General features: G+C 45.4%; 1 protein-coding gene across 1 annotated transcript in view; it reads left to right on the top strand.

Annotated features, from left to right (window-relative positions):
• Window positions 1-15,052, top strand: part of LOC309358946 (transmembrane protein 263-like) — a 270,600-nt gene extending 255,548 nt beyond the window's left edge. The window contains exon 3 of the mRNA XM_081892278.1: window positions 14,181-15,052. Within this exon, the coding sequence (XP_081748404.1) occupies window positions 14,181-14,467 (287 nt within the window). The 3' untranslated portion in view covers window positions 14,468-15,052. The remainder of the gene's footprint in view (window positions 1-14,180) is intronic.
• The last annotated feature ends 898 nt before the right edge of the window (window positions 15,053-15,950 follow it).

Below are 15,950 nucleotides of genomic sequence, written 5' to 3'. Positions count from 1 at the left end.
ATCCTCCCCCAAAGCTACTTTGCTGATTAAACATTGCATGCCCAGTAGTGTTAAAACTCCAACAAACAACACATCTGATCCCTAGCAAGCTGAATGTCTAGGGTGGAGAAAAACAGGACCCTCCTGATGTTGATCTTCAACTCCCATCAGCCCCAGCCAGCATGGCCAATGGTCAGGGAAGATAGGTGTTGTAGTTGAACAACATCTGGAGGACTCAAGGCTCCCTGACCCTGCTGTATGTGTTGACCAAGAGCTGTATCCAACGAAATCCCATTAGCACAAGGACTTACTCCTGTGCAATAGGATTGCTGCTCTCTCCCCTGTGCCCCTCAATCTGCTCCAAAGGGAACTCCCATAACAGATGAGGTGCACTGGATGTGCAGTGAGAGGAGAATAAATTCCATTGTGCAGGTGAAAGGCTTGCATTAATTGGAGGATTTCATTTCAGTGTCTTAGGCAGCAATCCTAAACACACTTCCCTGAGGGAAGTGAACCAAGTAGGACTTCTGTCTTTGCAGACAAGCACACATAGGATTGCACTAATGCTTTTTCCAACTCTTCACAACTCAGAGCAGCTTTTGTGGGGAGGGGGAAACAGCAGAAGGGAAAGGATAAAAACTGCATCTCAGAGTGCCACAGATCTGGTGGAATTTCAGGGATGAGGGCATGGCTGCTTTCAGGTCTTCAGAAAATGTTGGGAGATCTAATTAGGGATCCCCCACACCATCCTTAGTTTGTCCCTCAGTCTGCTTGGAATATGGGTAAATGGTTGGCGAGCATTTTCCATCTTGGGCTAGAAGCTTAATACTTCCCTTTTGGTAAATATTTGTCAAAAGTCTAAGTTCCACTTTGGGTTAGAGTCTTGGTGTCCCTGCTTCTAAGCTAATGGGTAACAGAAACAATGAGCAGAAGAAAATAACTTCTGAATCCTATTGTGCTTACTATGTCATAGGACACAATTTTGAGCTGCATTCTGAATATAGAGCTCTGGGTAGTCATTTCCCGTGATGCTGCCCAAGTATGGGACTAAACCATCTGGCATTTGATGAGATTTTCAGAGTTGCTTAATATTGACCCAGCCAAAGTCAATGGGAACTGCAAATGCTGAGCAGCTCTGGCCAATAGGCGCCACATTGTTGAAAGCTTTCAAGTGCTCTTACACTGTTTTATGTTTTCCTTCCTAATGATCATATTGATAGCTGTGTTTGCCCCTCACTTTCCCTGGCCATTTTCCAAAGACCAGAGTCAGCCCCAGGACAAACCTATTAGCTTACAAACTCTGCTGTCACTTATTGGTCCCCATAAAGGAAGACTAGAGCTTCACTGACTTGTAAAGTAGGTCAGGATTGTCACCCCGCCCCGGTAGTCAGTGGTGTGGGTTTTCTGGAAAATGTTGACTCTGCATTTCCCTCTTAGAAAACATCCTGAAATCCATCGGATTTAGTGTGTTTGATCTAATGCTGGTATATAGAATTGTAGAGTTGGAAGGGACCCTGAGGATCATCTAGTCCAACCTGGGATCGGGTGGAGGTGTCCCTCTGCTCAGGTCTCCCAACAAAGTTGGTCTCTTGCAAGCTGTAGGCCTCACTCCTTTGATGTGGCACCTCCCTTCTCCCTGCCAAACATGCAGGTGACTGGGTGTGCCACTGGTGGGACGCCTTCCAGCGGCTGCCAGGAGAAGGCCCTGAATGGGACCATTCCAGAAGTGGAGAAGGGTAAGGGCTGAGCAAGTCCAGGGTCTGCTGGATCCTGAGTCGATTTGGCCCCAACTGCTGTGCTGGCTGCAGTCTGGCATGCAACCTTACTGCCCTGCCACTTTTTTGTGGGAATGTTCAGGGAGAAAGGAGAAGATATATTGTTTATTAATATCCTTCCTAACTTATACTAGCAAGTTCCTTTACTTAGCAGAGTTTCACATTCCCCTTTTCAAACACACAGCGGATAATTGGTTGCAGGCTTGTGTAAGTCTCTCACTATCATACAATTCAGTGTTGAATTGTATGTTCATGGTAAGTTCCCTTATATCCCTCTTAAAAGAATAAACACACCACAGTCTTGTGTAAAGTATATCCAAGAAGTTTACTCACACATTCAGTTCACAGTTGGATCCCTGAAGGCAGACTTAGTTACAAAGTATGCGTATGTGGATTGATCCCATATGGGGATAATCCTAGTGTCCTCTGTTGGCTGGAAGCCAACAGAGCATCTCTTGCTGAAAAAGCTGCTCCAACGATGGAGGAAATTAAAGAGAGTGTGCAGCGTGCCTTGTCCTTTTGTGTTACCTGGACAGGTAAGGTCACACCCACCTCTAGTCACATTCAAAGGAAGTATGTCTCAGCCAGGAGGAAACAGGAAGTTTTTGACTGGCTGGACCAAACATTCCCCCACATGTCCACTCTAGGAAAACAAGGAATGTTGTACTTGACTGCTACTTATGTATCTCATCCCACATTTTTGCCCCAGCTGCTGAGCACAGCAGGGCTGTGGATGCAGTGCTGCTCCCACCACTCCATAAAACTTGGCCGGGGTGGCGGCACTAGAGTGCAGATTGATTATCTCAGGTCCCGCCCCCCAATAGCCAAGTTGAAGGAAAGTATTTGAGGAGGGAAAAGAGTATACCATTTGGTTTGAATGTTATATTACAACAAACTAAACATTTCACTTAAGGTTTATCAATATTTTAATACATGACAACTCAAAAGTATACACTTTGTTTAAACTGTTAAGGAAAATAATGAAGGCACTGAAAACTGATAACATGGTAATTTTAGCCCACCCATGGAGGTCTGCAAGAGATCTATGAAATGCTCTTCATGGGGATATTCCTTTGAAAAACATGTATTACACCTTTGAAACTGTTCAGCCTGAATGGCAGTGCTGCGCATCGGCAATGTTTACTTGCCAGATTAGGAGAATGGGGTGATTTGGGTGAGGCCTTCAAATACTTAAATCGGATTGTACTTGAGCTTTTAAAACAAAAAAATTTCCTTCCAGTAGTAGTGTGCATGCACACGAAAGCTCATACCAAGAACTGACTTAGTTGGTCTTTAAGGTGCTACTGGAAGGAATTTTTTTTGTTTTGACTATGGCAGACCAACACGGCTACCTATCTGTAACTTGAGCTTTTAAAGTTACTCATGCATATATATTTTAAACAATCCAAAACCAAGCTGATTTGGGGAATGCTCTGAACTTGAGTGGTGAAGTGGTGGAGAGCTGGTGGTCATTTGGACAGATAAGTCTAGTTTTAAGCATGATGAATTTTTCCCAGGGCACTGCAATCACAGTGATTTGTGGAAGAGATGTTGAAGTAAATATTAATACTATGGTTGTTTTTCACATGGATGCAAGTCAATGGAGAGATCTTTCTGTAGAAGAGGGTGGAGCCTTGTATATCTCTGCCTACAATTTAGCAGCAGGAGGAGGCAAAGACCTGCAAATTTCATCCATTTCTGTGAAAAGGAAAAACGAGTTATAGTTATTCTTATATTTCCTATTGTAGTAAATGAGGGGTAAATGGAGCTTTGTTTTTAACAGAGATAATCCCATCCCAAATAACAAGTCAAGGCACAGAGAGGCTGCAAAACACCCCGGGCTGCTTCCCAGGTACAGGTTGAGTCTTGTAGCCAGTGCACACCCTATTAAATGATATTGTTTGTATCCATTATGTTACTATAGCACAGCATACATACTCTACTATATACAGTATACTATAATATAGTAATGTATGTTTTGGGCTGCAGCTACCATCATCTCTGACCACTGGCCATTCTAGCTGCAACTGATGGTGGTCCAAAATATCTGGAGAGCATCCGACTGGAGAAGGCTGATATATGCAATGTACTATATTATATAATACGGATTTAATATATGCAATAGTATATGCTATGTTATGCAGGTTTAGAAATGGAAACTTCTTCACGCACAAATATAGTACTGGAAAACTGCTATCACCGCCCTGTTTCTTCTGCTTTTGGCAAGAAGTGGGCAGGTGGATAGCGCAAGCTTTAACTGCCAGTTCAAATCTCGACTACATTGACAGCAACCACATCTCCGACTTTATACACAGGGCAGAGTTGCCCAGAAAACATGGGTCATTGACCTTCCATACAAACATAGTACTTAACAGATAGATTTATAGATAACTGAAAAGCCAATATTGTTTCCCATAGAACGGCGGTTCTCAACCTGTGGGTCCCCAGATGTTGTTGGACTACAACTCCCATCATCCCTGAGCTCTGGGCTTGCTAGCTAGGGGTGATGGGAGTTGTAGTTCAACAGCATCTGGGGACCCACAGGTTGAGAAAGGCTGCCATAGAGCTTTTCATGTGCTGGCCTAAGACTGGGAACATTTGCCCCCGCATAAAGAAAATCTTGATCCTGCATGTACTGGCTGCACATAATTTACTTGGACACAACTAGGGAGTTGGCTTGCACAATATATTTCTCTTTTGCCTCACACACACCAACTCTACCCTAAGCACATCCCAGGTCCTTCTATTTCCATGATTAGAAGGTTCAATAGTTCACTCCCACATTGAGGCTGAAAGAATAACTTGCTCTGCACCATATCGCTGTTCATTTACCCTCCTGAACTCTTTCACTTGGCAGTTGGCTGCAGACAAGGCAGGCTCTGTGCTGTTTGAGGCCTGAGTAGTGAACAATTAAAAGCCAACCGTGTCACTGATAAGCCCTGTGGCAAGCAAAGCTTTGTAGGCACTGCCTCCTGTTCTGCTGAGGTTAGCAGCCTCCTGACCAGTCCCAAGGCAGGCGCTTCTGGCTGACGGAGCTTTTCAATATCCTGAGAGCTAAACACATATTGGCATTTCTGGGGCTCTCCCTCCCCTCCACGCCTGGCTTAACAGAATGGCAGAGTTGGAAGGGATCCTGAGGGTCATCTAGACCAACCCCCAGCAATGCAGGAATCTCAACGCAGAATAGCTTAGGCGGGAAATGCCACATAAATGCTGGGCAAGTCGACGCTAAACATGTCATAGGAAGATAATATTGCATATTTTATACCAAGGGGGAACCACCCAAGACTGGGTGGCACCAGGAGACCCAGCCTACATTCTCCTGGAGCCTACATCTTTCTGACAACATTAGTTACCAAAATCTGTAGAATGAAATTATTTGATATGCCCTGGGCTCCACCCCCAGCATTATCCCAGTTTTTGTACATGCTCATCCTGACCCTCACATAACCTGCAGACAACTTTCTTGGGGAGCAGAGCTTTTGATATCTCCTGGCAAAGTGACTGGCAAATGCCAGCCAGTGCCAGCTGTAATGATTAACAAGATTTAGCTCTCTTCTGGCACCAGACCTACATCCACAAACCCTCCGGCCACTCTCACTATCATGAGAGATGGATAACAGTCAGCATTAATCTTCTTTTTGTGTGATGTAAACGGAACAAGGGGGGGGTTGCTTTTACTTGTGTTTCCTGGTAAAGCACGGGATCAATAAGAACTGTCAAGAAAGGAGCAACCAAATGAAGAGCGGAATACAGCTCTGGTCCAAGAAAAATGTTCAAGATGTAAATTTAACAAAGTGACTTCTTATGTAAACTATGTAACCAGCTTTGTGTTCCTGTGAAACTTCACTTTGGTGCGTGTCTGCCATTTCCTTCTAGCACTGTTGCAACATTCCCATTTGGTAATCTTACTCAGAGAAATCAGGAAACATGACTTTATTCAGCAAACACAAGGTGTCATATAATAAAGGCATATGCCTGAGGTGACAGTATGCAAATATGCAGGGGGGTGGCAAACAGGAATATGCCCGGACATGTCGTGAAATCCCGAGCCAGCAGCGCCACTGGCAATTCCGCTCCTGTCAAAAGGCGAATGGAAAAACACAGCCATCAGCTCTCCAAAGCCCCACCTAAAAGCATAAGCAGAATTCCACAACAATTTGCACACTTGATTAACAAAGCACAGTCTTCCTGCCAGATACTTACCAAAGCTTAGCACCTATACTTACCTGTTATAGCACCCGATAAGACATCTCACATAGGATTATGGGAAGGGAATTACTGAGGTGAACCTATTGTTTTAATGGTATAAAAGTATCAATTCTCTTTTGTTTGGGGTCTTGCCTGCCTGACTGTTGGAATGGGTATAGCAGATTTTCTGAATAAAGATCAGGCGTCTCTGCTGCTTTGCTTCACTGTTACTTTGGTTGTCATCCATTTCTTCCTCTCCTACCATAGGAACTACCCAGTGAGCTAGGGGGTTCTTTGTGGCCCCTAAGGACACAAAAAATTAAGATTCTGTCTTTTTCACGTGGAAGGAAATGCAGGACAGGAAAACGCCAGAGGACCAACTGGGATTCAAACGTTGCTGGGTCCAACAGCTATTTTGAAAGCAGGTGCCTTGCAGGAAAAAGTTTCCCTTCTGACTGTGCATTACTTCGAGCTTCAAAATCGCCTTTGTTTGTTTGTTTGTTTGTTTGTGGTATTTATATCCCATTTTTTTCTCTAAGGAGCTCAAGGTGGTTCTTCCCATCCTGATTTAATCCGCACAAGAACCCTGTGAGATAGTGGACAGTCCAAAGTTACCCAAATGAGCTTCCTCACAGAGCAGGGATTTGAACCCTGGTTTCCCGGGTCCTAGTGCGGCACCCTAACCACTACACCGCACTGTCTCTCTTTCATATTGCAGTTGGCAAGGACTGGGTTTGTTTGCACCATCTATTTGCCCGCTCCTCAGCAAGCTGGCAAACTCAACACCCTGAGTTCCCCAGCCTTCATATTTTCTTTCCCAGAAAGAGATCTCAGTGAACAAGCCTAGCAGGCAAACCTTCCTCACTTTGCTTTCCTGTTACTATGGATAACTGCGGTGAGTAAACCCAGTCCTTGTGTTCTCGCCTTCTTCGTGCTAAAGTTGCAGGAGTTCGGGGTGAGGATTCCGTTTTGTCATCATGGATAATGGAAAATGGTAAATCTCCTGCCGCCGCTCTGTCACTCAACACTCGCTCCTTTCAGACTGTGCTTCTCCAGGATCTGTCAGGGAGAGGGCAGCTTTGTTTGTGTTATCCAACTCTGAACAGGAATCGATTGGGAGCAGGCAGGGCCCCCCAGCTGAAGAGGGCACTGTATGTGGGCAGTGGCACTGACATGTGCTCAGGGGGGTGTTTCTCCCCCTCCCTGCCCCCATATCTTTATTTTCCTCTTCTCCTCTAAATTGACTTTGAGTTAGATGAAGCTGAAGCAACCCTAGGAAAGGCCAGGTCATTGATTGAAAGGAAAAGCCTTGACAGATGGTGGAGAGATTGCCACAGCAGTGGCAGCAGCAGTGAGCTCAGGGGAATCGAATTTGCTTCCTGGGCCGGCTGCGGGTCTGCGTCTCTCTGATTATTTTGTGTGGTTTTTCATCTCTGCTGTCTGTATCTCTTTCTCAATCTGGGCTCCTCCATGCCACCAAAATGCTTAGCTCACTCCATTGTCTGAGAGACTAATTTGCACTGTAAATCCGATGCTTATCTTACATGACAGCTTACTATGGGGGTTTATTGCAGTTCTTGGAGACCAGCTGAGCAGAGACAGTGAGGGAGTGTTTGCTGCAGTGAAGGAAGCACTCCTAGCCTAACACACTTTCCAGCCAATCGGAGAACGGTACTTCTTCCCCCTTTCTGCTTTCTTTCTGGAGTAGCCATGGCTCCTTCCTCTGAAAATTCTCATGCCATTAAAAAAAAAAAAACCTATTAAATTACTTCTGTGCTTTGTGAACAAAGAGGAGGACGGTGGCCATGTCAGAAATAATTTCCTCTTTCTCTGTATGCCCTTACAAGAGGATGGGAAACCTGATGGCTTTCCAGCTGTTGCTGAACTACAACTCCTGTCAACCCTGGACACTGACCATGCAAGCTGAGGCTGATGGGAGCTGGAATCCAGCAACATCTAGAAGGCCCCTGCTATACAGAGAACCAGTGTTATTGCCTCTGTGTGAATGTTTTTAAATTTTGTTTTCCAATCCAAAATCCTTTAGATGTAGATATGAGCCAACCTGGCCCACCCATGAGGCAAGGTGAGGCAGCTGCCTCGGATGGCAGGATCCACAGGGGCAGTAGATCTCTGGATAGAGCTTTATCCCCTCCCCAGCCTCGTTGCTCCTTCTCTCCTGGTAGGAAGGGAGGCACCATTTTGTGATCTGCCTCAGGTACTAAAATGTTTTGGACAGGCACTTAAGCCGTTAAGAACAATAATGACTGCCATTGTTTTCTTTTTACTGCTTTTGAGCAGAGCCAGGCTAACTACAAAGCATTATGAAGCTTGGTTTGGGCAAGACGATTTTGGAGGTGGTGCCATTTTTCCTGTTTCCAACCCCCAGCTTGGTTGCAGGCCTGATCCTCCCTGAATTGATAAAGGCTGCCATTGGGGGGACTCACATGACTGAATGCTCCTTTGAAGGAAGAAAAACTCCTTTGTAAAAAATATATATAACTAAATATCAGGGAGAAGGGTTTGTCCACTTTTCACTAACTACCAGAGATGGTAGTGTTCATATGTGGTAGTAAAAATAACCACAAGTCTTATAGCACATCAAAGACTAATCAACTTCATTGTGGCATAAGCTTTCACGAACTGGAGTTTGATGAAGTGGACTTTAGTCCATGAAAGCTTAAGCCATAATAAATAGGTTGACCCTTAAGGTGTGATAAGTTTCTTGGTTGAGTTTTTAAACAATAATACTTGCTCACCATTGTGTGAGGCCCCCACATCTGCATTCTGAAGTGATGCAGTCCAGGAAACAGATTTTCCCATAGTGACAAGTAAGCTGTACACATAGAAGTGCATGTTGTGCAAAAATAGAAGTGCAAAAATAACTTGGGCCTGCAACTGTGGGAAGTTAGGCACTAGTACCAACCTCTCCCTATAAAATGGCAATGTAGATGGCCTGAAGTGATTGGTGAAATAGGCTGACCGATTGTGTGGAACATTTCAGGACTGCAGTAGCTATAACTAACAGCCAGTTACTGCCAAGTCCAAGGGCTAATTTGTGTTGACTGAGCAGGAAATGCTATATTAGTATATTGCTCAAGCCTTGGAACTTGGAAGCTGCCTACAGCTGCCAGACTAGGGCAGCAGGAAGAGACATCAATAACCCAGGCAGTTTTAAATCCAAAAGACAAGACTGAGGCTAGATTCACACAACCATTTCCCGCTCAATCATTCAATGGTGAGACATGCATTGACCTGAATCCTAGAAAGCACTTTGCATGTATTCAACCTGCGGACTGCTTTGTATTTGGGAAACTAAACTCTCAAAAAGGTGCTTAAATGTCTTGAAGCTCATTTTATGTTGGACAAAACCTTAGCCTTGTGACTTCACCTTGCTCCATGTTCTTCTAGTAGCTGTGGGTGCCAGTCTGCTATAGGGGTATATATGGATGGTTTGAGAACCACTACACCTCCCAGCCATCTTCACAAGGCCATGGCTTCGAGAGTCCTGTTTTTAATGTACAATACTGTACACTCTACCACAAAGTCCCCTGGAAGTAACAAAGTGGTGGTCTCTTCCCAAAGGCTCACATCCTGGGTGCCTGCTAAGACAAACAGATTTTGTTTACTTATTTATTTATAAATAAGGTGGCATGCATGCTTCTCCCCTCCCCATTTTATCCTCACAACAATCCTCAGAGGTAGACCAGGCAGCGAGATGGTAACTGGCCCAAAGTCACCTGGTGAGCTTAACGGCTGGGTAGGGATTTGAACCCAAGTCCTAGCCTTACACTCTAACCACTGCACCACACTTGCAGATACAAGCAAGGATGAGAGTGTGAGGTGGGCAGGTTTTGCCCAGAAGCTGTTGCTCTGACATCTCCAGGCACCTGTGACGCATCCCAAGATCCTCCGATTCCATTATCTATTCAGTGCCTGCTTTTTGGTGTTTTGCAAGCCCTTTCCTCACAAGCTGAGGAAATCCACTGCCAGAATCAATATTAAATTCAATCACTGCTGAAAATAAAAAAGGGGGTGGAGAGACGTCAAAAGGTGGTGTGTTGTTGTTGTTGTATTTGAGCTGAACTGTCAGTTTTTCCTGGCATATTAATTATGTTCGGAAGAACAAACATCCTGGATTCCTTTCAGCTAAGCCAGCAACTTGTTGAGAGAGAAGAATCCTCTTAAAGGAATGGTGACTAACCAGCACATTGCAGCAGCAGGCTTCCTCCACAAGCACAGCCTGGAGCTTGTTGACGTCTGGAGTTCAGAGAGAAGGAAGAGTAGCCAAGCAAGCGCCAACGACATACAGGGAGTTGTTCTCTGCAGATACTCCTGGCCAGGGTCAGTGTGGTGGGTGAGATGCTGACAGCATCTGATTGGACACCCACGGCCTATTCATATCCCCCCCACACCTCCCTGGATATGGCTGGGAACAGGATGCTTTCCACTGAGCTGTTTTTCTCAGACTCTGCTTTTGTCTGTGACAGGGAATTCCGGCCCTGTGTGATCTGTGGACTGTAAAAGGTGCTTAAGGATGTCTCTGTTCAGCTCCCGAGAGGCTCGCTCTTCAGGACTCTTAACAGGGCAACTGTGGTTCTCCTTGCCAAGGAGCTGACTAGTTCTGACAGGGCCTCTGGCCTGGGCTGTGTGGAGAGGCACCATTATGTCACATCACTATGCAGGCTTTCAGCAGGGCACCATTCATCACTGCGGCTTCCTCAGGGCCCAGGACACAGGAAGCACGTCCCACTAGAAGCCCCACATAAACACACACACACACTGAATTTAAACCGGGCAGTGGTGATCAGCATTCTCCACAGAGTGGGCGTGAGGGCAAAAAACCTCTGTAATTCTCCAGAGGAGAGCAGTGCATGATTATTTCTTTGAGGATAAAAAGGTCCCAATCTGTATGGAAGCTGCAGCACCTCATCCCAGATCACTGTGGTTATTCAGCAGAGAGTGTGCAAAAGCCTGCTCAAGTGCTCATATTCATATTGGTTTGTTGTTGTTCTTTTTACTATGTGTTTTGTGGTTTTTACATTGTAATTTTATGTTGTGCACTGCCCTGAGATCTGCGGATAAAGGGTGGTGTACAAATTTTAATAATAATAATAATAATAATAATAATAATAATAATAATATTCCTTCCAATGTAACAGAGTAATGCCTGGTACTAAAACTGGTTGCCAGATTAATGCAGGGATGGAAAACCTGCTGCCCTCCAGGCGCTATTGGACTCCAGCTTTCATCAGCCCCAGCCAGCGTAGGTAGAGGTTGGGAAATAATGGGAGCCATAGTCCAACAAGATCTGAAGAATCCCCACTTCTCATGTGTCCTCCTGACTCAAGAGAAGCCCACCCCCACCCCCAGGAGAGAGAGCCATCCCAGATGCACCTGAGCACACTGGGGATTTATTGGAATGGCTTATTCCCCATCCTTAAAGTGTGCAATCTTACAAAAATGGTGACACCCAGGATGCAGCTTTTGTACTGCGACCTCAGATCCATGACTGGCCATTTTAAAACAGAGAGAATGCATAGAAGAAGGCATTGAAGCTGAAGGGGAAGAACCTCCTAGGGACACCTGGTGAGAGCATGTCACCTTTCCAAGTAGGAGGTCCTGCTGCAGAGATGGCACCTGTCCTTCTGCATCATTTACCCCACATGCTGTTCACCTGGCTTCCTCTTCTGCCTGCAAAAGGGAAATGCTGCTCTCAGTAGCAGGTGGGAGAGGAGGGCGAGTGAAGCAGCACAGAGGGGTATTTAAGGCAGCAGCTGCATATCCAATACTGCACAGCTTTGAGATAAATGGCCACAATCTCTGCTTAAAAACCAGGCAGCCCTCCCTTCTACTATGGGGTGAGGAACCTCTATATAGCTGTTGGAACTCTCTCCTCAGACCACACACCCTCTTTCCTTGGGCTACTTCCCCTCACCAGCCTTGCTTCACATTGAGTGTTTTTGTCTTTCTGGAATGTGTCACTGAACTTTGATGGTGATTCTTGCTCAACGGGTTGGAGAAGTGTGTGAATATGCTAGAAACATATCTACTGTACCAAGGCAAAAATTACATTCGTTCGTCTGCCCACTTTTGTTTCTGGTGCTTCACAACCCTGGTTTGTGACCCCCCAGAAGGTTGGCCTTGGGCTGAAAAGAATGTCCCCACTTCTGTTCCTCTCAGAAAGATTTGAGTGCTGACATGCCTCACGCAAAGTGGTTGAGCCATTCCATCCTTTTGAGTGCTTCCATACAGTATATTTTTTCTCAGGTAGCTCTTTATCAACTTTGGGTTGACGTTTTGGTATTTTTAGGATAACCTGCAGTTATCCAGAGTTACTGCCACCTAGGTAGATAGATGCAAGCTTCTTCAACACACATGAAAATGGAATACCTGAGGCTGACGCAGAAGTCTATACACATTTTTCATTTAAAACAGGGAGACATCCCTATCTTGCTACTGCATAGTCTTGGCTAATGTATCCAAATAGCATTGTGCCAAGCAGATATGTATATTAGCAGGTAAGGTCTTTTAAATAACTCAAGGCGAAAGAAAGAAAGAAAGAAAGAAAGAAAGAAAGAGAGAGAGAGAGAGAGAGAGAGAGAGAGAGAGAGAGAGAGAGAAGGGTTTACGCAGAGAAAGCAGAATAGAATATGAAATCAGACATTTAAGAAAATAAAAAAGACCACAAAAGCAGTCAAAATACTGATTTATCTGGAGTTGGAAAGGGCTTTGTCAGCGGAAGGTATTTAGCATTACAATAGTTCCCAAAAAAAGAGAGTGTCACTGGTATATTTCAGGTAAGCATAATTACATACTCAGGGAGCAAAACAAACCTCTTTCACACAATATTTGGCAAGCTAGATTCCATGCAGGTAGTTCCCAAACCAAGCCACTGTTTACAAATTAAAATTATATCCTTCCTTATGGGAGAAAAACTGCTTGTTTCTGTATGGTTTGTCTGGGTTAGACAAACCCTAAACCCAGGTTTAGACATCATACTAGGACAAGCCAGAGCTTTGCTCACAGCAGCATGGAAGCTGGAGACCTGGAGTAGTAGAAAAGAGGCCATGTTCTCTTTGGGAACCAACACATTTCCTCATTGGTGCCAAGCCATGGCTTCCCTTAGTGTTGTGTCTGACCTGGGCCACTGTAAGCAGGCTGTAGTCAAGGAATGTCACACCCAATCTACAGCACAGTATATGCACTGCAAATTACCAAATCACATAGCAGTGTAATCCACACAGTAGGCAGGGCCAAGGGCTGTATTCAGCTAAGTAGGTATGCTAGCAGCAGCCAGTGTAATGAGTCCTAGTAGCACAGTGGGACTTCCCCCAGTCCCAGATGAAACCCTGTGGAGGCCCCATGGCAGTCAAAATCTCTGGTGGAGGAGCTTGCAAATTATCTCCTAATACTTTTTTTATTATTTTACAGGCCAACAATTTTAATAAACCAATTTCAAGATTAAATCAATATTATTTCAATCCATTGTTGTGGGGCCCCTAAAAGAGCCCATAGGCCGATTGCTACTCTGCTTATTTGGTTATCCAGCATTGACTCCCCCCCTTCTCCTCCTACACTCCCCCATGGGAACAGGGTCTTCTCAGCAGTGGCTCCACAGCTATGGAATGTGATTCCATATGAAGTCAGGCAGGCTCATTTTCTTGATAGTTCCATACATGCTTTTAAGACTCACATTTTTACCGTGACTTAATATTAGACTGCTCTGGGTTTAGTATGACTATGCTATGTTCGGCATTTTGTTTGTTTTGTGCTGGTTTGGGTAATATGATATATGTTTACTTTTTACTTTTTATATCGGTCCTATTGTTATTTTCAGTTCTATTGTGATTTACTCAGCATGATAAATTGTGACAAAGCAGCATCTAGAAACCTCTCAAATACATTAATTAAAATCCTTTCGAGCAAGGTTTGAAAGTACCTCACGGTTCTTCCTCCCAGTATCTGTCACGATGAAGGGAGCTCTTATTAGTACAGGGATTGGACAAGCTCCCCATTTAGTTTTAGTGTGTCCCATCATGAATTTCTCTTGGCTGGTCAGAACATCATCTAAGTATGCTACTGATGTATGCTGAAGGAGTGAGGCCAAGTACTGAGACACGTTGACCTTTTCACCGTCTGGCAGTGAAACATCCTACGATGCTGAAATCGCTCGGAGCAATCAGGAGAGAAGCATCTAACTCATTTCTCTTTTTCTTTTGTCTCTGTATCTTTCAGACCTTAGGAAAGACTGCCCACAGCCACAGTCTGGCGTGATCTGGAGAGTGACAGGAGGCCTGTGCAGCATCACCCGAGGAGCCGTGGGGGCAACGCTGGGGGGAGTGGCTTGGGTTGGCAGCAAAGGCTTTGAACTCACCAAAACAGCAGTGGCCAGCGTCCCTACAGCCAGCGTTGGACTAGTCAAGGGCAGTGTCTCAGCAATGACCAGTGGCGTGGGAGCTGTTGGCAGTGCAGTGGCCAGCAAAGTCCCTTTCACCACAAAGAAGAAGGACAAGGCCGACTAGACCCTTCCTTTTGACAGATCACTTAGTCCCTGACCTTCCTCACTGCAATACCATTTTGTTTTGGATCACCAACACATACAAGGGAGAACAGACCTCCTAGCCATGGCTGAGGTTCAATTTTGTAGCTTGGAGCCCACAGTCACAACTAACCACACTCACGCACCATCCCACGTAGGATAAGGTTACCTGATTTTTTTCAATGAATCCAGGGACACTTTTCAACTTCAATGGATTTATTATGGGGCCTGGTTTGTAAATCTGGGGACTGTCCCCAGGAAACGGGGAAGTCTGGTAACCTTAACGTAGGAGAACTTTGTTCACCCCATGAGAGGCTATGCAGGAGCTTCAGTTGTGAGCATTGTGCTCCATCTGTTTGGACACACTAGACAGAAAACTCAAGCACAGGGCTGTTTCCCGGTAGGAGACACAGATATGATCCTGGTAGGATTGACCAATGGTCACCTGGAGTTTCTTCTTTCCTTAAAGCCATCAGTGAGATGTGGGGTTGGGGAAGTTCTGATGAGCAGAGGGGTCCACATCCTTGCCTGAGAAAGACATGAGGCAGCAAGAAAGGGGGTGACTATCAGTGTACAGTGGTACCTTGGGTTAAGTACTTAATTCGTTCCAGAGGTCCGTTCTTAACCTGAAGCACCACTTTAGCTAATGGGGCCTCCTGCTGCTGCTGCGCCACTAGAGCCTGATTTCTGTTCTTATCCTGAAGCAAAGTTCTTAACCTGAAGCACTATTTCTGGGTTAGCGGAGTGTGTAACCTGAAGCGTATGTAACCCGAGGTACCACTGTAGTACAGTGCATGACTGCAAACTGACCATGCGGCTAACTGAAGACAGCATCCCCATGCCCAGGCATCTGGACAGTCAGCAGGTGTCTGAACCTGTGCAGGATTGACAGAGCCAGCTCTTGCTACCTCCTTGCAACTCCCCCAGCAGCCACTAGTGGGAATCTCCTGCCACAATCCTTACTAGACACATCAACAACTTTCAGTGGTAAAATAATTTCCAGGTTGCCAATCTGGTCACCCTAGTCTTATTTTTTGCATTTAATGGTTTGTAGTTCACTAGAGGTCTTTTAAAAAAAACACAAAATGAAATGGGGAAGGGCTGTATGGGACCTGTCCACACAAATGTAACCAGAGATGCTGTGAATAAGGCAGGGACGCGAACTTATAAAAAATATTGGGGGGGCCCGGGAAAGCTCATGAATAATAAATAAGCTCATGAATATGCAAATAAAGTGGCGCCGCCTCCTCGTGAGCGAATAGGGGAGAGCGTGCTGCGCCTATTAATCAGCTCCAAAGGAAATTGGGTGGAGCTTTTGCTCGGGAGGGAGGGCAGGAGGCATGCAGCCCGCCCCTCCCTGTGCATTTTGGGCTGGGGGAGGGGCGGCGATGGCGCTCTGCTGGAGGGGCGCTGGAGATTATTGGGGGGGCAGAGCCCCCCCAAACGAATTTTTGAGGGGGCTCGGG

This window comes from Podarcis melisellensis (assembly GCF_964234715.1).
Source record: "Podarcis melisellensis genome assembly, chromosome: 1".
NCBI lineage: Eukaryota > Metazoa > Chordata > Lepidosauria > Squamata > Lacertidae > Podarcis > Podarcis melisellensis.
The sequence above is the reverse complement of the archived record's forward strand: the minus strand, read 5'-3'. Positions and strand labels throughout refer to the sequence as shown.